Here is a 21,820-nt window from a genome sequence, read left to right as displayed (position 1 = left end):
GATTCCACCTTCAAAGTTAAGATACTCAGTGTCCACCATCTCAAATATAGTTAGGAGTGGGAAACAAATGCTGAACTTGCCAATGACATTCACATCATGTCAAAAAAAAATGTAAAAGCTACATGCGTGTCCAGAAAGATTTTATCCAAATATAGAAGATAAGGAGAGAGGGAGGTGATATTTTCCTTAATAAAGTAATTCTAAATAAAATAAAGTCAAAGCAAATCATTTTCAACAGCTGCAGTTGCATAAAACAGCACAATTTGTTAAAGCAATACCAACTGCAAGTCAGAGTCTGGATGTAATGAGTTACAGTCTCTCTTTTCTTGTAACGTAGATTTTACATGCACGCTACTACACTAAATTTGACAAAGTATGGAAGGTGGGGGAAAGAAACTGGGGAATGAGGTCATAGAGACTGCTGACTTTGACATGTTTGGTGCCTGAACCACAGCTGGGAGTAGACCTCTGATTTTTATCCAATAAGAACTTTAAACTCAGTCTGTGACAATAATAACCACACCTCTTAAAGTTGGGCTTTTCCACACCCACTTGATTCATACCAATAAACTTTGTGCCATTCAGAGGGAAGCTGTACTGTCCTGCAGTGCTCCTTGATCACAGCCATCCAGCAGCTCATATCCCTAACTCACCGAGGTAAGAATTTGTCAGTCTTTTATTAAACATTTGTGGTTTTAAAATGATGGTATCAAATTTCAAAAGAAGTCTTATTGCTTTTAATGCTTTCTCTGCAAGCTTTCCTCTTTGGAAAGTAGTTGTTTAGTCTTTGTACATACATCAAAGTGAACAAGGAAAAAGAGAATATATGTGAAAAGAATATTTCATCCTTTCCAATTCAGAATATCTTACAAAATAGTCATTAACCACTATAAGTCAATAATGAAAAGACACAAATAATCAATAAAACATTAAAAGAGACACTTACTGTCTTTGTTGGCAGGAAGAGAGAAGTTGCAACAGACATATGTCATTGTCACAATGACATCATGAATAAGTGACACAATGACATTTAATAACATCTGTTGACTTAAGATTGATTAAAATTATCCATTCAATTTATATCAAATAATTTTCTTTAAAAATGTTTTTAACAATGGAAAGCTTATATATTGCTGGTGTGGGTGTAATATTATTGTGTATGTACACTAAAATACAAAATAGAATTATCCCAATGCTAAACACTCATCAAGAATTTTCTCCTATATAGACAACTAACTTTCTGAAGCAAAGATATCTCTGTGCTGTAGAAATGATGAAAAGCAATATACTAATAATATTTTGAGTCTGAGCACCAAGAGCAGATGGAATTTCAAGTCTCTCACTATTGACTATCACTCAGTGTTCCACATTATAAAGATGCTTTTCAACTACTGATATTACTTTACAATTATTTCTCTAAAGCTAGCCACCTTGACTTATGAAATCAATATTTCATCACTTTAACAGAAAATGGAGGAAAGGATTTGAATTTTGAAAAATAAATGTTAAACTGTCAATTTTTTTTCTGAGTTACATGTCAAAAATATAATTCTTCAACTGATAAATACGCCACTGACATTTTCTATTACATGGTTGTTTCAGACATCCACAGCAGATTCCAATCTATATTTATACTTTTAAACTGATATATTCAAAAGCATGATATGAATGAGATTATACAGAGTACTTCCCAGTACAACACTGATATTTTCATTATATATTTAATGCTTTACTGTCAGAATCAGTTTTCTTTTCTTTGCAAGATATCTGTAGAGTTTTGTATAACAAATAGAGATGTACAACATAGTATACATTGGCACATAATTTTCTCTGACTGCAAGACTTGAACTTACAGGGGACGTTAGAATAGTCGCAAATCATAACCCTCACTCTATTAGTCTTTTGCATTGATTTTAATGAACAGAATTTTGGATTGGTGTATAATGTTCCATTATTGTTCACTTTGCACCATTTCTGAAAGTTATTATAGACTTCATGTTCATTCAGTTCCAACAAAAGTTCTCTCCTACCATCTGCCTCCTCACACACACCACTATCAAGTTGACAGACTTGCAGGGTCATCTCATGTGACAATGGGTTTTAAGAGGAAAGGAAAATACAAAAGAATTACTCCTTACTGTAGCACTGCATCACATAATAGCTAAATCAGATGAATTAGTTGGAAATTATAGCAACAGAGCAATTGCCAGGCACAGCAAAGTTCATACAACAAACTAGTAATTGAATGAAGAGAACCTGCTATTGAAAGGAGGAAAGGAAGGAAGGACAGATGGACAGAGAGATGTGTGCTACTCAGTCTGCTGTGGAAATGGTGATATTTGTGGAATCGAGACTGATCATTTTTACATATGTGCGCAAAGGTGAAGGTTGAAGCATTTGCCACCTACAACCAAAAGTACGCAGTGATGTATTTCATCTCAATCTCCTTGTGATGTCCTCAGCATCACAGGGCTATTGGCCTAACAACATTGCACCATTAGTGGCAGCAGTGTTTACTGTATACGGCACTCCACAGGAACTCATCAAGGATCCTTCAACAGCACCTTTCAAATCCTAAGCTTGACCAACTGGAAGAACATAGGAGAACACCACTGCCAACTGCAAGTTCCCCTCCAAGCCTCACACTCTCCTGACCTAAATTATAAAACTCTACCTTCATTGTCACTGAATCAAAAAGTAAGAATCACTCTCTGATACGAGATGGTGTACTTCACCAAATGTTTCAGCAGCTCCACAAGGTGGCACAAAACTGCCTTCTCAGGGGCAGTTAGGGTAGGGCGATGAATGCTAGCCTTGCCAGAGACCTTCTGAAGACCAGAGGCACAGTTGGTGAAATTAAAAATTATATGCCCTGAATTTCAACTCAACAAATTTGAGGCAGGCTTAAACTCATCAACCTCTCAGCAAGAGGTTTTTGGCCATTTTAACTCTCACATTTCATTTAGATAGTTAAAATCTGTTTCACTTGCCTGAAACCAGCAGGGGCATGAGCGAATGTGCTGAGTATTGAATCACAGAAGGAGACCATTCAGCCCATCTTGCCTGCATCCACTGTTCAAATGAACAATGCGTTCTAGTGCCAAGCTCCCACTTAGTCCCCACACCTTTGCACAAATTCGTTTATCCAAATAATCAAATAATTTCCTTCTTCAATGCCTCACTTAAAATTGACTCCACCACACTCCCTGGCAGTAAATCCATTATCATAACTACTTGCTGAGTGAAAAGGTTTTTTCTCACCTTACTTTTTTACAAAACACTTTAAATCTCTACTCTCTTGTTCTCTTTCCTTTTACAAGTGTAAACATTATCTCGCTATCGACTTTATCTTGTCCACTCATGATTTTTAAAACCTGTATCAGATCTCTGCTTAGCTTTCTTATCACCAATCCCAACTCCTTCACTCTATCTTCAGAATTGAACTTTCTCGTCCCTGGAGCCATTCCTGCAATTCTCTTCGACCCTGTGTCAACTGTGTTCACTTTCTTCTGATAATCCAAAACTGTTTTCAATATTGCAGCTGAGGTCTGAAAATGCCTTGTAGAGGTTCAACATAACCTCCTTGATCTTCTACTCTCTGTCCCTATTAACAACACTAAGGATAATACATATGATTCACATACTGCTCTCTCTACCTGTCCTATCTCCTTCAATGATCGGTGCACATATATATCTGGAACCGTCTGTTTCTGCACCCTTTAGAATTGAAACCCTAATTTTATGTTGTCTTTCAATGGTCTTCCTACCAAAATGTGTCAGCTTATACTTCTCTGGATTTAACCTCATCTACCAGCCTTCTGCCCACTCCAACAATTTGTCAATGCTCTTTTGGAGTTCCACACTGTCCCTCCTCTTGGTTCACAATTCTTTATAGTTTTGTTCATCTGCAAAATATTTCCCTGAAAACCAAGATCTAGATTATTAATATATATCAGGAAAAGCAAATGTCCCAATACTGACACCGAGAGAACTCCATTACAAACCTTCCTCCAGCTCCCTAAAAAATTAATTCCCCATTTCTTTCTGCTTCCTATCACTCAGTCAATTTTGTTTCCACATTGCCACTGTCCCTTTTATCCTATAACCCATACCTTTCCTCACAAGTCTGTTATATGGCACGGTGTCAAACATCTCTGGAAATCCATGGATACCACATTCAACAGTATTGCCCAATTGAGCCATTCTGCCCAAAGATCGTGGAGAGAAAGAGAGAGCAAAGGAAACCCATTATTAGTACTTCGTCACAAGAAGTGCTTCAAAAATTAAAAATTCTCACTTAGTTTAGATATTTCTGACCTGATGCTGCTTGCCTTTAAAAATCATGAGGGGAGGAACATTAGTTGCAGTCATTTTAATTCACCAACCACATCATTACTGATGAGTGAATGGAGTTAAAATAAGGGCTTTATGTTTATAAAAATATATTACTCAAGTACAATATTTGCCCAAAACGTTATTAGAGAATTTGATTTGAATTAGAATTGGACATTTATTTTCAAAATGCAATATTTCAAACAAATATACTACTTGAGTTTTTAAAATATACAGATAAAATAATTAGAATTCTCAAAATGATTCTGAGCTTGTTTGTCATCCAGGAGCCAAGAGGCAGGAATTTCCTGGTGGGATGGGAAGAAGTGGCCATCAGGTACTATGGCATTTCTGTCATTGGGAAGGTTTCCAGTGAGACCAAATACAGATCAGCTGCCAAAACAGAGGCAGTCAGTCAATGTAAATAATTGAAAGCCCTATTAAGGGTGAGTCCCCCAAACTCATGGCAATTTATTGACAGGGAAGTCAACCCTTGTGATGTTCGGGGAGGGGAGGGATCGGCTGCCAGATATAAGAAGGTGTTTCCCTGAAAACAAGCATATGGCCATTAAAGCTGGAATCTTCACACCCCAAGAGGGGGCTAGACCAAGGAAGGTTGCTCTTCCAGGCCCAATGGGCCAACTAGGGAGACCTTCCTGCTTGTCACCTCATACTTTAACATGATACTTTCCTTTCCAAGGATGCCTCCATATTGATGTGCCATCTTCAGCCTTGACCTGTCCACATTTCTCAGTGGGGCTGCAAAGACTCCACTCTCATTGGCTCTCTGATTGGGCAGCAATATCAGGAATCCACCCATGGTTCTTAATTGGTCGGTGAGGCCAGAGGCAGCCATTTAAGAGGCCACATCGGGCAAAAACTGATGAGCCGGTCCTGCGACCAGTAAGAGGAGGCTCATAATCCCCAATTTTATCCTGTAATATTGGGGCTCCAAAGCCAGTGATAAAATTCAGCCCAAAAGGTCATGTTTATGTCTCCTTTAATCACAGCTATTAATAACAACAGAGTAATAATAATTACAAAAAAAAACAAATATAGAGAATCAGGAAGTAAATTGAAAAAGTGTGTTCCTTCTCCATAGATTGGAGAAGGAACACACTTCAGACTCATTTCGCTCCTGATTTTCTGGCAATATTTTGAGTTATAGAGACGTACAGCATGGAATCAGATACTTCGGTCCAACTCACCCATGCTGACCAGATATCCTAAATTAATCTAATCCCATTTGCCAGCATTTGGCCCATAGCCTTCTAAACACTTCATATTCATATACCCATCTAGATGCCTTTTAAATGTTCTTAGTGTACCAGTCTCCATCACTTCCTCTAGTAGCTCATTCCATACATATACAACCTTGTGTGAATAAGTTGCCCCTTAAGTCTCTTTTAAATCTTACCCCTCTCACCTCAAACCTATACCCTCCCTAGTTTTGGACTCCCCTCCCCTGGGGAAAAGGCTATTCACCTTATCTGTGCTCCTCATGATTTTATCAACCTCTATATAAATTTATTTATTAGCAGAAATTTGGAAATGCCATCAATTGAGCAGACAAATTTCTATGTTTGGTTCTCAATTGCACTCTCCTTTTAAGATCCTTCAACAGAAACTAAGTCTGATCAAATTTCCTCTTATATTTTGTACATTGATATCATTTGCAATGCGAGAGAAAAATTCCCAGAAGTGAATGTTTGAACATAAAACAATCATAAGGAAGTTTTGGCTTAAGGTTTGGTTGTTAAAGGTAAAATTGCAAACAATAATTTGCGAGGTGACTTTTATGGTTCAGGTTTCCATAACCTGAGTTTGCCTTCCATCTCATGTTCACAGAATTTCAGATGATCTTGTAGCACTAATGCCTTGTGAACGAAAATACAAATATGCTTCACAGCACAGGCATCTTCACAGAGTCTTGTTAATGCCCTGTCATGTCTTTAACTGACATTAGTCCTTTCGGAAAAATGGTGACTACAGAAAATGAAACTTAAGTCAAAGTGTAGAGTAATAAGTGAATAATCTACAACTGTCTTTGTGGATTACTTGTGAGCAATGCATGTTTATCAATCCATACACCGCACATTTCCAAACCAAGGCCAAATAATGCTCCTGTCAGGAAGAGAGTGAGAAATGAAAGCAAACCCTAGCAACTGGTTCAGTCATGACAATACGGTGGAAGGATGAGACAAATCATTTTTCTACCATGATTACAACAGAAAATAGTGTGTCACCCAAGAGAGGAATGGAGAGACAGGGAGGATAATAAATAGACAAAATATTCTAGAAAATCCAGCATGGAGCATGACAGAAGCTATCATTACTCTGATGTTTCAAACAGTCAACCAGTAGCATTTTATCCAAAGCAATTTCACTATAACAGGAAGTGATGAAATAGAAATTTATGATCAAGTAGGTCCTTTGTTATCACTTTAAATGAATTAACTTTCTCATATGCATCTTTCACACAAACAGCAGCTATAGTTACTAAGAGATCATTTTACATAAAATTGCAAGTTGTACAGGATTAGAAAGAAGTTACTATATAGAAATGAGCTACTTAATTAGATTAGATTAGATTCCCTACAGTGTGGAAACAGGCCCTTCAACCCAACCAGTCCACACCGACCCTCCGAAGAGCAACCCACAGAGACCCATTTCCCTCTGAACTATGAGATTAGATTCAATCATCCTCTATGTGAACAGCAGCCTGAATCCGATCTGCCCATCTAATCCAATATTGCATTATTCTCAATTATTTTCCCTTACTTCTCTATTAGAGATCAAAACTTTAATCCGGTTTTGATAATGAATTTTTCACTGTGCATATTAATTCAGTATCGAAAAATATTTCTGAAGTTCTGAGTTCTAAAAGAACCTGAAGTCTTTACTGCCAAGAATTTTCCACTGACCAGCTACAGATTCTTTTCTTCATAAACTTGTTGTTAAGCCCTGAAGTCAGATTTACTCGAATATATGCTGTTGCTCATTACTGTCAGCTACAGAAGATATACATGCATTGCTGTCTGTACTGATCACTGCTGCCAGCTACCAGACACTATAAAATTAATCAGCACTTTCCAGAAAAAGGAGAGGAACATTGGAATTTTATTTCTATCATACTAACTTATGATTTTTCTCCTCCTCTGTCTCCGCGCACATCTCATGCTCCTGTATAGGCCCTTTGGCACCAGGTGCTCTCTGCTACTTAGGAACATAGGAACAGGAGTAGGCCATTCAGCCCATTCAGTCTGCTCCACTATTCAATGAAATGATGTCTGTTTTGTGGCCTAACTCCACATATTTGAGCCATATCCCTTAATACCTTGGCTTAACAAAAAATTATCTCCAATTTAAAATGAACAACTGATCCTGATTTCAGTGCTGTTTGTGGAAGAGATTTCCAAACATCCAACACCCTTTGTGTGTAGAAGTGCTTCCTAACATCTCTTCTGAATGGTCTGGCCCTAATTCCCAGACTATGCCCACTAGTTCCAGAGTCCCCAACCAGTGGAAATAGTTTATCTTTAACAACCCTATATTTGCCTATTAATATCTTGAAGACTTCAATCGGATAACCCCTTAACCATCTAAATTCTAGGCCTGCTGACAGCCGTGACAAGCTTTTTGCCTTTATGGCTGCACTTAACAGCAAGGTGATACAGTAGCAATATGGAACAAATACAGAAATTCAGCAGGTCTGGCAGCCTCTGTGAAGGGAGAAACAGAGTTAAAGTTTCAAGTCCAAAGTGACAATATGTCTCTTCTTCAAAACTAGAAGCAGTGAGCACGATAGCTCCGGCTAAGGGAGCAAAGTCTACAAGGGTAAGGCAAGGCAATTTGGAGGTATGTTGAGAGCATCCAGGTTGGCTCAGAGTGAGTTCCATCACGGCAAGGAAAGATCCCAGAGACAAAAACAGAAATTGCTGGAGAAACTCAGCAGGTCCGGCAGCATCTGTGCAAGGAAAGCAATAAATAACAGGTGGAGGTTGAGCTTAGGGGGAGAGAAGAGGCAGATGGGCAGTCAAAGGATTGGATAAAGGTCACCCTGGGAGAATCAAGCTGCTAATGGGGACCACTAAAAGCTTACAATGGGTGGGTTGTGGCAGCAGCCCACTTGATTGCAGGGCTTGCTATGGAGGTGTTGGGGGGAGGGCATGAGAGAATATTGAGACCCAAAGTGGAAAATTAAATGTTATTCTTTCAGCTTGCACAGAGCTTCACTGGAGCACTGCAGGAAGCCTGAGACAGAGATGTTGGCCAGGGAACACGGTGGGGTGTGTTGAAGTGGCAGGCAACAGGAAGCTGAGGATCATTTTCATGGACAGAATGTAGGTGTTCTACCAGTCTGTGTTCCATCTGCCCAGTGTAGAGGAGACCAGACTGTGAACAACAAATACAGTTAACTGGACCGAGTGAAGTGCAGGTAAATCGCTGCTTCACCTGGAAGGTGTGTCTGAGGCTTTGGATAGTGAGGAGGGTGGAATCACCTGGGCAGGTGTTACACTTTCTGTGGTTGCATGGGAAGGTGCTGTGGGACCGTGCGGAGGCATTGGGAATGGAGGAGGAATGGACTAAGATGCCTAAGAGGGAACTGACAAAGGAGGAGAATTTGTGTCCGGAGGTGGCAGAAATGGTGGCCTATGCTCGCTTGGATGTGGATACTGGGAGGGTGGTGAGTCAGGCCCAGGGACACCCTATCAGTTTTGTTATGAGGGAAGACAGGAGGTGAGGCTAGAAGTGCGAGAAATGGGTTGGACGTAGCTGAGGACCCTATCAATCACAGTAACAGGGGATCCTCAGTTGAGGAAGAGGGTGAACTTTTCAGATGCCCCCTTGTGGAAGCTGGCATCACCAGAACAAATATGAGAGAGATGGAGAAATTGGGAGAATGGAATAGAGGCAGGGTGTGAGGATGAATAGTCCAGGTAACTGTGGGACTCAGTGATTTATAGTGGATATTAGTGGCCACCTTATCACCAGAAACAGAGATATCGAAGAAGGGGAGGGAGATTCCAGAGTTGCAGCCTGATCCAGTCCACCAGCTGGCTGTATGACCCCTGATTCCACAGAGTCCTTGCAGCAGCATTATAGCAATAGCTGCCAATACAGCCTGAGGTGCAGTGGATTGGGGAAGAGTCATGAGGGCTCATAGAGGCTGGCATGTTACGTACCAATGTCTGTGGCTGCTGGGCTGTGGAGTGACCAGTGTCCGTGCAGCATGTCCTGAGATGCTGGTGCCTGGACCCTATGGAACACATGAACTAAAGTTGGCAGGTACCTGCCCTACTTCCGTGTTGGGAATTCATTATGTTCGGGGATATGGTAAGATTGGAGCTGAATACTAATCAGGCATACTGTGCCATTAACAAAGCATTTAAAAATCTAAAATCCATCGTGCCCTAGTGAAAAACTCACCTTGTCACAGATTCTGCCCTTTAGGCTACAATAAATAGAATCTATTTGGATGTGTTTCTAAGGAAAAATATACTGCAGTCTTGGACCTATGTTCTAATTTCTCTTTAGAATTTCAAATCTTTTCTTAATGACAATTTTAGTCATGTCAAGATAGAAATTTGACTTTAAAAACATTGAGGTCAGACAAAGCCATGTGTTTCCTATGTCTATATAAATACTCATTACAACAAGGATGCCTGGTTGGAACATAGATTGAAGTTCCGAGGAGTTCTAAATGTTGTTATTTGAGATTAAGTGGTAAGAGACAGAGTTAAGAGTTATTCTGGTCATAACATATGCTAATATTATGAACTGCCCACAAAACCTTACATGGGACTCCTATTCAAATTCACCAACACAAAATTTGTTCTCCCTATGTCCAGTGTCTATATATTTATCCCTTGCCTATGATTTTTTTTTTTACAGGTTATGCTGTGATTTTAATGTATGCCTCGGGATCGGGAGTAAAATGCCATAAAACACAAAAGCTTAATGGTGAACTAAGTACTCACAGCTAATAAAATCTTAAACTGGTTTTACTTTTAATGCTTGAATGAGTGAGCCAAGTTTCATACAGTGATCCTTTTTCCACAAGCTATGCATTTAACATATCTTGAATTTTTTTTTTGGAACAACTGTAATGTCATGAAAAAAAGTTAAGCATATTTTGCATTTCAGAGATAAACATGAAGTCAAACTAAGGCTGTGTTTAGTCAAAAGCACATATAGCTAGATGAATAAATGAAAGGGAAATTGGACAACACAGATCCCTACCTTGAAGCAGTAGGAAAGTAAACAGACGTGAACAAATTGACAACAAACCGCAAAAACCAGAAAGATTACAAGATATAAAAACAAATATCACTTTACAATTACTATCACCTATCTAATACAATAAGGTAACTACGATAATGGTGTCTCAGTGCCTATGTACAGCAGGCATGTCTGAAACGATTGTCAAATTCAAAGCATCAAATCAGGAGCAGGAGCTGGCCACTGGGTCCTTCAAGCCTGCTCGATCATTCACTAAAATCATGACTGATTTGATAATGCCTCATTTGACATGCCAAGTAGCCTAATCTTCCTCCTAATTTGCATAATTGTATCTATCCTGTGATTCCTGAACTCTCTCTTTACATGTCTATAATCGTATCTCTATTGCCCTATTCCTTAACCTAAATTGCCAGTTCACCTTAACTAGCTCTGTTTTCATGCCATCATTGTTGCTCTTTTACAGGACACACTCTCCCTTTCTACAAATTGAATGTACAATACATTCATGTTATGATTACTGCTACCTTGGGATGCCTGCCCTCTGAGGTCATTAATTAATCTTATCTTGTCTTACCACACCAGGTCTAACATAACCTGCTCTTTGGTTGGATATTGAATGCATATATTAAATTCTGAGAACAAAATGACATCAGCTAGCCAATGACAGGATCAGAATGCATGCAGACATGCGCTGTTGATATCACCATGATCCGCACATACATAGTAATGTATGGACAGACTGACCCACTTTTATTTCACATGAATTCATTTTTAAAAACAACTACTATTTCCATGCTGTTTCACCCATTTCCTCTCACATTCCTCCCAGCTCCTCATGCCGATTCAGTTTGGGGTGGGAGAGCGGGCAGTAATGCCAGTTGGTATCGCTTGGTGTTTGTTTTTCCTCCTCATAAGATAATTAAATTTATAATCTAATTCACTGCAGAATCCTAGTACATACCTACTACTCTGTTGCTTTTCTACATTTTTTTCAGGAATTAATCTCCAGGATACTATTCAAATAACTTGGCAAAACTCTCCTAGGGACAATAAAAAGTGTCAGCTTCCCATTTCATTTGAAAACTTTTCATTTATTACAATCATTATCAACTTGCTGGTCACTTCCAAATGACATTGGCTTCCTTTTTACATCACCCAGAAGCAGTACTTAAATTATTCCCAACCTTCTAAGAAACTACCCTGAAAATGTTCTATGATATCCTCATTCGGATCACCACATGATTTTTCTGATCAATGCTTCGATTAAAATTTCCCATGATCACTCCCTTTCCTTTCTGGCAAAAGTCCACATTTTCTTTCTTTATACTGTATTCCATTCCATGAGGTGGGTTACTATTGGAGGAGAATGTACACCACTCCTACAAGGAATTCCTATCTTTATCAAGTCTCATCTCTACTCAAACAATGTTTACATCCTGCAGAGATGTTGCTGCGATGATTATTGGATGTACTTAATTATTTCTCTTTGTGATATCAGCTTATCTATTTTATTTCAAATGCCACATGTATTCAGGTACAGAGCCTTTTGTTTTCTCTTTTGTTTTCATAACCTCGAGCCTTATCTGTTGATTTATTGTCGGATTTGTATTCACGACCAATTTCTGCCATGGTCCTTTTATCATTCTCCACGTAAATATTTTTCCCATTACTTTGTCTCTATTGTTTGTTTAGCCATACCTTCTCAAATTTGACTCCTTGCTCTCACTAATTAGTTTTAAACTCGCTCAACTTCCCTAGTTTGCAGTTTAATAGAACACTAGACCCAGCATGGTTCAGATGTAGACTATCCCAACAATACAGCCCACTTTCCCCAGTACTGGTACCAGTTTTAGATTAGATTAGATTAGATTCCCTACAGTGAGGAAACAGGCCCTTTGGCCCAACAAGTCCACATTGACCCTCCAAAGAACGACCCACCCAGACCCATTCCCCTACATTTACGCCTGACTAATGCACCTAACACTACGGGCAATTTAGCATGGCCAATTCGTCTAACCTGCACATCTTTGGACTGTGGGAGGAAACCAGAGCACCCAAAGGAAACCCATACAGACACAGGGAGAATGTGCAAACTCCACACAGACAGTTGGCCGAGGCGGGAATTGAACCCAGTTGTATTATAGAAATGCACATTTCACTGCTCATGATGTATATCAAATTAGAGTTATGAAAAATTAATGGTAGAATGTAAATAAAACATGCCATCAATACTTTAGAACCACCGACGGTTGTGGTTTTTTTCTGGGATAATCATGAAAATATTCAGCACAAGGAAGTTACTAGAACTGTTGAAAAGGAAAGTTCAGTTTAATGAATGAAAGTGAACTTTACTTTCTATTATTCTTGTCTTGGATGTCAATGCCCATCCCTTGTTGTGCTTTTACTGGTTGGCTCTCCCAGACCATTGCAGAGGCAGTTAAGAGTCAAACACATTGTAGTTTGCCTGGAGTCACATGTAGGCTGGACGAGCTAAGGAATGTAGATATAGAGGATAATATAAAGGATATATAAGAGCTATGTACGAGTCAGGTGGGGTTTTTTGAATGACAATTGCCTGGTCACCATTATAATAGATTTCAATTCCAGATTATATTAAATTTATATGTCACCATCCCCAAATTATTATCCTGTGGTTCTGGATTAGAAGAACCCCACAATGTTTCAGTCAGAGTTCTGATGAAGTGTCATCAACCTGAAAAAGTAACTCAGGTTCTCTCTTCACAGATGCTGTAAGACCTGTTGAATAACTTTAGTATTTTTGTTTTATTTATGGTATTCATCTTTGTTCTCAACTCCTATTCATTAATCAAAAAATGAGAGTGAAGCCAATATTTCCAAAACTATTTAAGTTAGTGATTTATTTAAATATAGTGCTTAAATTGCCTGTTAACGATCATTATGGACTGTATATCAATTTAATTTTCACTATAATTAGGATTCCTAAAGCAGTTAAAAAGGCTCAACTTCCAAAAATTGTGTGTACCTTTTATTACTAAAATAAACAGTAGCCACTCGGATATCTGATTTAAAATAGTGATCTGCTTTTTTTGTGGCATATACTGGTGATTCACTTCAAAATGAAACCACTCTAAGATAATGCTTCAATAAGACTTGTAACTTTTTTGAATCCGATTTATAATAAGGAATTAAAATATTGGTTGGCAGAATGTCCTGAATAATTTCATTGTTAGATCACATTCTGTACAGTAATGGAACCTTAGGAAGTAGACAGGCTCCATAAAGAGCGTGTGACAGAATTATCAGCAGCATAATATCTGCATTCCAGTCATTGTGTTACTGTGATCTAGGTCATATGGCACTGAATGTAGCCAGCTGTTAAACATTTGTGACTCTGTACATCCACTTCAAATGCTCTTCTCAAGTCCCATGGTGGTGATAACATGCTGTAAAATAAGCAAATGTAAATTCTTTCAATTTGTTCACATCCAGTTCAACCAAGAAAGACATATCTTGCACAAAGTTAAGGAAAAAGGATTGTACTTCACTCCTAGATTTCTTAGAACACCACTGATAAATGAAAATATTACTGCTAAGAAGTCAAAGACAAAGATTAATGCAGAGTCAGGCCTGTGAAATAAAGTAGAAGACATTACAAAGGCAGGAATGATTGTGGGTGTGAAAGAAGAGGAAACTTAAGGAGCTCAATAAAGACATGACGATAAGAACCTTGAATTTGATGTGGTATTGGATATGAGCAGGTGAGTTTGGAAGTTTAAGCAAATGCTTTACAGGAATTGAAGAAAGAGAAGAGCTGCTATGGTAACACTGGAGTTGACAAATGAATAGTTGGAAGTTGGAAGCAGACATTACTTGTGTGGGGGAGGACATATGGTCAGAAACTCAGGCTGGACAAAAGTCAGTCATCAGGGTGGAACTGGTTTGGTTTCCTGGCTAAGACAATGGTCAGGAAGCCAGTGGACTGAGCAGTGAAAGTATTGAAGACAATGTCAGAAACCAAAGATGAACCATAGAACACCTAAACGAACAAGGGCAGCTGCTGTTTACAGCACCACCCCTTCCAAGGTGCCCTCCAAAGCACACACCATCTTGACTTGGGAGTATATCATAGTTCCTGGGTCAAGATCCTGGACCTTCCTTCCCACCAGCTCAGTGGGTGTCCCCAGTGAATGCAGCACTTTAAAAAAAATGCAGCTTAACAAAACCATCACCTTCTCCAGGACAATATAGGAGTCAATGACACCCACACCCCCTAAACAAGTTTTTAAAAACTGAGAAAGAATTGTGAGAAATAGTTTTCTCCTGGACCAGTTTGTAGGTACCAAGCAAGGTTTCTCCTGCTTTCTTGAAGCTCCATGAAAAAAAATCACTCCTTTTACTATAAAGATTACTGTTTTATTTGAAATGCTATCTCAAGGAGACAATGGGTGGCTTGTGGCTCAGTAGTTAGTACTGCTGCCTCGCAGGTCTAGGGACTGGGCTTGATTTCACCCTCAGGTAACCGTCTGTGTAGAGTTTGCATGTTCTCTCCATGTCTGCTTAGCTTTCCTTTGGAGTGCTCCAAGTTTTCTGCCACAGTTCAAAGATGTTCAGGTTAGGGGGATTGGCCATGTCAGTGTCTAGGCGGACTAGCTATGGGAAATGTAGGGTTACACGGATAGAGTAGGGAGGTGGGTCTGGGTAGGATGCCCTTCAGAAGGTCGATGTGGACTCGATAGGCAAAATGGCCTGCTTCCACACTGTAGGTTTTTCTCATTTGTAAACTTTACCTGTAAGAAGTAATTTTTGTCTGTCAAATGGATGTGTGTTCCGCAATAACATTAACTTCAAATTTATATTTTCAATGAAAAAGCCAACACTTGGATCTCAATGTAAATTTTCTCACCCAGCGCTATTGCTTCACTTTAAACTTTCAATAAATAGTCTCGCTGTTAAAGGACAAAACAAATCTCTGCCTTCGACTACGTAAACAGTCATAGAGTCATAGAGATGTACAGCATAGAAACAGATCCTTCGGTCCAACCTGTCCATGCCGACCAGATATCCCAACCCCAGCTAGTCCTACCTGCCAGCACCCAGCCCATATTCCTCCAAACCCTTCCTATTCATATACCCATCCAACTGCCTCTTAAATGTTGCAATTGTACCAGCCTCCACCACTTCCTCTGGCAGCTCATTCCATACACGTACCACCCCCTGCGTAAAAAAGTTGCCCCTTAGGTCTCTTTTATATCTTTCCCCTCTCACCCTAAACTTATGCCCTCTAGTTCTGGACTCCCCGACCCCAGGGAAAAATCTTTGCTTATTTATCCTATCCATGCCCCTCATAATTTGTAAACCTCTATAAGGTCACCCCTCAGCCTTCGATGCTCCAGTGAAAACAGCCCCAGCCTGTTCAGCCTCTCCCTATAGCTCAAATCCTCCAACCCTAGCAACATCCTTGTAAATCTTTTCTGAACCCTTTCAAGTTTCACAACATCTTTCCAATTGGAAGGAGACCAGAATTGCATGCAATATTCCAACAGTGGCCTAACCAATGTCCTGTACAGCCGCAACATGACCTCCCAACTCCTGTACTCAATACTCTGACCAATAAAGGAAAGCATACCAAACACCTTCTTCACTATCCTATCTACTGCGCCTCCACTTTCAAGGAGATACGAACCTGCACTCCAAGGACTCTTTGTTCAGCAACACTCCCTAGGACCTTACCATTAACTGTCTAAGTCCTGCTAAGATTTGTTTTCCCAAAATGCAGCATCTCGCATTTATCTGAATTAAACTCCATCTGCCACTTCTCAGCCCATTGACCCATCTGGTCCAGATCCTGTTGTAATCTGAGGCAACCCTCTTCGCTGTCCACTACACCTCCAATTTTGGTGTCATCTGTAAACTTACTAACTGTACCTCTTATGCTCGCATCCAAATCATTTACATAAATGACAAAAAGTAGAGGACCCCCTCTTTTGTCATTTAGCCACATTAAAAAAACTTGTAAACACAATATTACTTGAGCATTAGTTTAATTATCTTGGCAAACAGGATATAGATCAGTCATGTAAGTTAAAGTACATTATTAAAATGGTCCCATGATTCATCTTAGAAAATGCAAATCTCCTCCCGATTGATATCAAATATAAAGTACACTCAATGAACAAGGTTTCTATAGCTATTTATATTTTTGTGTATGAAGATTTGTTGCACTAATCTTTACTGTGCAATTATGTATACATATAAAAAGCTTGCAAGAAGCTGGGTGAGTTTTTGAAGAAGATACCTTATCTGAGGTCTTTAATAGTAGGGCACAAATGATTCCTCTCTATCTGGTATTTCTTTTAAATGATTATCATCAAAAATTAACTTTCAAGAGCCATTTGTCTAGCTTATCCAGCAATGGGTAAAAGGCTGAGATATGAAATGCAGAGAGTGTGGCCTTCACAGTGACCTTTCTTCTTAAAGACCCGAATTGCTTTGTACTGAAACTGCTGTTAGGTTCTCCAATTTAAAGAAAGATTGTCTGAACTTTCTTTATGCTATACATATTTACTTTTAATGAGTGCTTGAATGGCAGCAGAAAAGGTCACAGTCTATGTAAGTTAATAAAAATGAATTACCTCTCTTTATGTAAAGTATGACAGATAATTCTATTTAAATCAACCACAGCATTCTCAGTAGTAATGTAGAATGACAATCAAAGGAGAAACTATTCTATCCTTACTTATCAATAGGTAGTCCTACTTAGGACAGCTGGTCATGGCATAAATGGAACACAATAAATTAGACTATATTTGGTGGGTCACCTTGTATCATTCCTAATTTTCATAGAGTGACTACTATGTTATGTAAATGCTTACCACTACTTTTATTTGAGGATAGTTGAATTGTATTATTGGACAGTAGAGTCCAGGCCAAGATCGGATCAACTATGATCATGAGGAAAGCGCTGTGGCACTGTATTCTCAAATTTCAATACATCATGAAGACCATTCAATGCAAATAGATTGAATGTTCTCTAATTCAAAGGTCCATTTAAAAAAAAAATTGGTTTAATTTGGGATAAATTAAATAAATAATGTCATTTATCCAGGTGAGGACAATTGTCGGCTTATTTTAAAAATAATATCTGACTTGTCCACCCAAATGTCATACCTATTAATAACTTCTTTCACATAACAGGAAAGTGCCAGATAACTTCTGTCTACAGCTAATCAGTTCACATACATATATCTGTCACATAAGACACGACAAAGTGAATCCAATGTCACAGTGATATGTCCTTTAGAACTGGGCTTCTCAACTGCAGCCTGACAATTTAGCTTATTTGGAAAAACACAGGAAATTATTTTCAAGGCCAAATTACATTTTCATTCATATAGATACAAATTCAAATGATATGAATTTGTCTGACTTTGATAATTGAGACATTAAAAATCAATAAATCCAGACAATCATTTTAAATAGATCACTGCCAAGAGTTTTCCCCAACGAATAAAGACAAGCCCTTCAACACAAATCAGAAATAATGTGAAGGTGCCAGAGTTGGACTGAGCTGGTCAGCTACCTGATGGAGGATCAGTACTCCAAAAGTTAGTGCTTCCAAATAAACCTGTTGGACTATAATCTGATGTTGTGTGATTTATTAAACAAATTTTACATTTAACCTGCTTAGTGATATGGTCAATTACGGAGTCCCAGTCTGTGTAGGTTAAGTATTAAGAATAAGTCAACCAAGTTTCTTTGGTCAACAATAAATAAGTTGCTTATTAACAAAAACAAACTTACTCAAACAAAGATGCAGGGCTTGTCAGTTGACCAACAGTGCTCATGGACTGAGTTACCTCTCCCTGCTGGTGGGTGGGTTTAGCTCCATTCTCATCTTTTAGATTACTATGGGAAAGACAGTCCATCAAGCACTCAGTGTGTCCATTCAAAAATACTTGAGTTGACTGATTCTGTTATATTACTGAGAAAGTGAATTCAGAGTAAAGAAACAATATTAGTTCCCTAACTCTCACCTCCATAATTGATATAAAAGTTCTCATTTTAATAGCATAATTTACTTCCATTAGAATGGTTTGTTCTTAAGTTGTGCAGCCTACTTTGAGACTGTAAATAATCCTATTTTGCAATCTGATCAAATTTCATTTCAGCACATCTTTAGGAGCTCTCATTGACTCATTTGATCTTTAGTAAATCTTGGACAGAGAATGCCATGAACTGATTCAGCTTGACATAGAAATCACACCATTAACTCGCTCATTATAATTGAAAAACCTTTGGCTCCCAAAGTTGCAGAATTCTCAAAATGGAGATGGAACTGTTTTGTACTACATAGCGTTGAAACATTTTGGTTCCAAGTAATGGAAATATGCAATTTCCTAAATATGCAAGTTCATACAATAATGAGGATTTGAGCTTCTCCAGATTGAGGAAGAAAGTATAAGGAAACTTTCTTAAGGAAAGGTCAGTTAAAGGTTGTTTTTATCACCTTCCCATACAGTGAATACTATGTTCATGAAGAAAACAGCATTTGTGAATATATCAATGCTGCCAGAAATGTTGCAACTAATACCACTACTTCCTGAAAAGAATTGTGTTCACAAAATATTTAAATGATCACTCAAAAATAGTGGACCAAATGTAAGCATCCTTGAATCTGTTTGTCCAAATTAACACAATAAATTTTCCATTTGTGATTTTGTTCAATTATTGAAAATGTCTGTAGTGTTGAGCACTGCACCTTTTTATCTTGATCGTTCACTTTTGCACATTTCCTTTGCCTGCCTTATTAGATCTCCTAGAGAACAAAAGCATCTTCTGCACTTTCTACAATCTTTCACGCTTGTCTTCACACCTCTTATAATCTCTGCTTGCATCAGCATGGATAAGGTTCAGCAGATAACCCGCTCTGCCATGAGAAGAGCCTCTGCAATCGAAGTGAACCCACAAGCCCGGCGAAATCTCCAGGAACTATTTGTCAATTTTACTTTGATTCTCATATGCCTCCTTCTTATGTACATCATAAAACTGCTGATGTGATTTTTCTACCTACTTTCTATGGGAAAATGGACTCGTGTTTAATGGACTATTATGACTCTCTATGGAACCTTGACATGATTTTGTGAATGTGTTGTTTTCAGAATACTTAGTTCTATGAAAATAAGCAATTGAAAATGAGATTAAACACAGTCTGGTCTTTCTTTAAACAATATGATTTTGAACATTGAATATTGAGAATAGAGAACACACCAGTTTAGAGCATCTAAACTACACAAGGCATAAGTGCATGTTACAGTATTGTTTTTTTTCTTGACCTGTAGCATAAATTAACTTTACAAAGCTATTACTTTGTATTACCTTCCATTTAAAGTGTACTTTCCATTTCTGACTCAATGAAAAAAAATCATTATCTACTGCAAATGATGTGTAAGTTGTCACCACAATTCTTGTTGGTAGAAGATGTATGGACGGAAATTAAGATCCAATAAAGAAGACATTCTAAATAGGCTGGAACTACTGTATGTAGACAATCACTGGAGATTATACACTTTACATACCATATTAAAATATGGTTGTAAAACAATTATTTCTGTTTTTATCATGAAAGCTTCTCATTCTCAACAGTGTACATTTTGAGAAAGTTAAAGATCTGAAAATAGAAACATGTTTATTGATAAGGGAAAAGCATAAATAACCTTATACACATGTCCAAGTGCATCAGCAAATTATTATTTCATATCTCACAAATCAATTTATTTGAAATCCTCTATTAACCTACTACAGTGTAATACACATATGTGCATAGTAAACAATTCTTGTTCATGTGAGTATATAAAAAAGTTAAAAAATCATCACAAAATGGATCCAAATGAAGAAGTCCCTTTGTCCCATTTAATATCAGCTTTATAGAGTACCAATCCATGGCAACAACAAGTTGTTTCCCAAAATAAATCTGGTGTCCTAGTCTCAACTACTCTTGCCTCTGACCTCTCCTAGCTATTTGTACAAAGGAATAGTTTCTGGCATCTGTCTTAAGCTCATAAAAATAACGTTTATAACTGTAAATATGTAAGTATAAATATCTGAAGCGCGATATTATTTCTCCTGCATGTTTTTGAAATGCTGTAATGTGAAAATATGCAATAAAATTCCATGCAGTTTCTTTCTTCTCTTGTGCCTTGATGCTCACAGTAACCCAACAAAACCTGCTAGAGACAAACGTTGGTTAAAAAACATTCACAGCACTCTGTTCACATGGAAGGAGATAGTCAAAGCCATCACTTTGCTAAACTCCTCCATCTGTATTCACTACTCAACCTCTCTACTTTCTGAAATTATCCAAATTCCTTTCTGTGTCTGAAAGTTTCCAACGTTTATTTGGAATATGTAGGAACATCAGACTGAGGAGCATGAGTAGACCATTCATCCCTTTAAGCTCAGTTGGCCATTCAATAATATTGCAGTCGATCTGATTGTTTCTCAACTACACTTTCCTGTTTGTCAACCCAATAACCCTCAACTCCCTATCTATCCAAAATCTATCCGACTCAGCCTTGAATAAATTCACTGACCCAGCTTTGTCTGCTTTCTGGGGAACAGAATTCCACAAAGTAATAAGCTTCATTAATTTCTGCTCATCTCCTTAAAAGTGAGATCTTTTATTCTTAAACTTTGACTTCGAATTACAGTTTCTCCTACAGGGGAAACACCCTCTCAGAGCCTGTCCTGTCAAGTCCCCTCAGGATCTTCTGTCTTAATAAGATCAGCTTTCATTCTTCCAAACTCTAACTCTCACACATACCAGATTAGTTTTAGCCCTTTAGCATACTCTCAAAATCCAAACCTTTCTACCAACTATTTGTTAAATTCTTTCACCAGCACTACCCCCACATTTTATACTTATATTTCTGAACCTCTTCCACTAACTCAATTTCAAACTGTTTTCTGCAATATTCTTATTTTGCATGAAAAGAAAGACCCACTGGGGTGATGGGGCGTGTCTCCTGCCATCTGGAAAACCCACCAGGAACCCTGGTCACCTTTTTTAGGGAAGGTCGGCACACCCAATTAGAAAGGGGATTGTGGGAAGGGAGTCACAGTGGGGTGCCGGTACTTAGTGGGCAGCTGTCACCCCTACTCCATGCCAGTTCCTTTTATTCAGCATCCAGGGATGAATGACGGACCATCGCTAGGATCTTGCAAGCGACTCCTCATGAGTTTGCTGTCATACTAATTAAGAGATTGA

At 38.4% G+C, this 21,820-nt stretch overlaps 2 protein-coding genes across 4 annotated transcripts in view; one reads left to right on the top strand and one right to left on the bottom strand.

Moving 5' to 3' along the window:
* Positions 1-21,820, bottom strand: part of cep85l (centrosomal protein 85L) — a 303,075-nt gene that overhangs the window by 91,691 nt on the left and 189,564 nt on the right. The gene's annotated exons all lie outside the window — the stretch shown is intronic.
* Positions 532-20,737, top strand: pln1 (phospholamban 1). Its single transcript, XM_043684478.2, has 2 exons — positions 532-657; positions 19,368-20,737. Exon 2 carries the CDS (start codon positions 19,456-19,458, stop codon positions 19,612-19,614), a length of 159 nt encoding a protein of 52 aa, XP_043540413.1. The 5' UTR covers positions 532-657; positions 19,368-19,455; the 3' UTR covers positions 19,615-20,737.

The sequence above is a fragment of the Chiloscyllium plagiosum genome, unplaced genomic scaffold (genome assembly GCF_037043375.1).
Source record: "Chiloscyllium plagiosum isolate Xiang-an unplaced genomic scaffold, Cpla_swu_hap1 HiC_scaffold_3, whole genome shotgun sequence".
Classification (NCBI taxonomy): domain Eukaryota; kingdom Metazoa; phylum Chordata; class Chondrichthyes; order Orectolobiformes; family Hemiscylliidae; genus Chiloscyllium; species Chiloscyllium plagiosum.
This window is presented reverse-complemented; position numbering and strand designations above follow the sequence as displayed.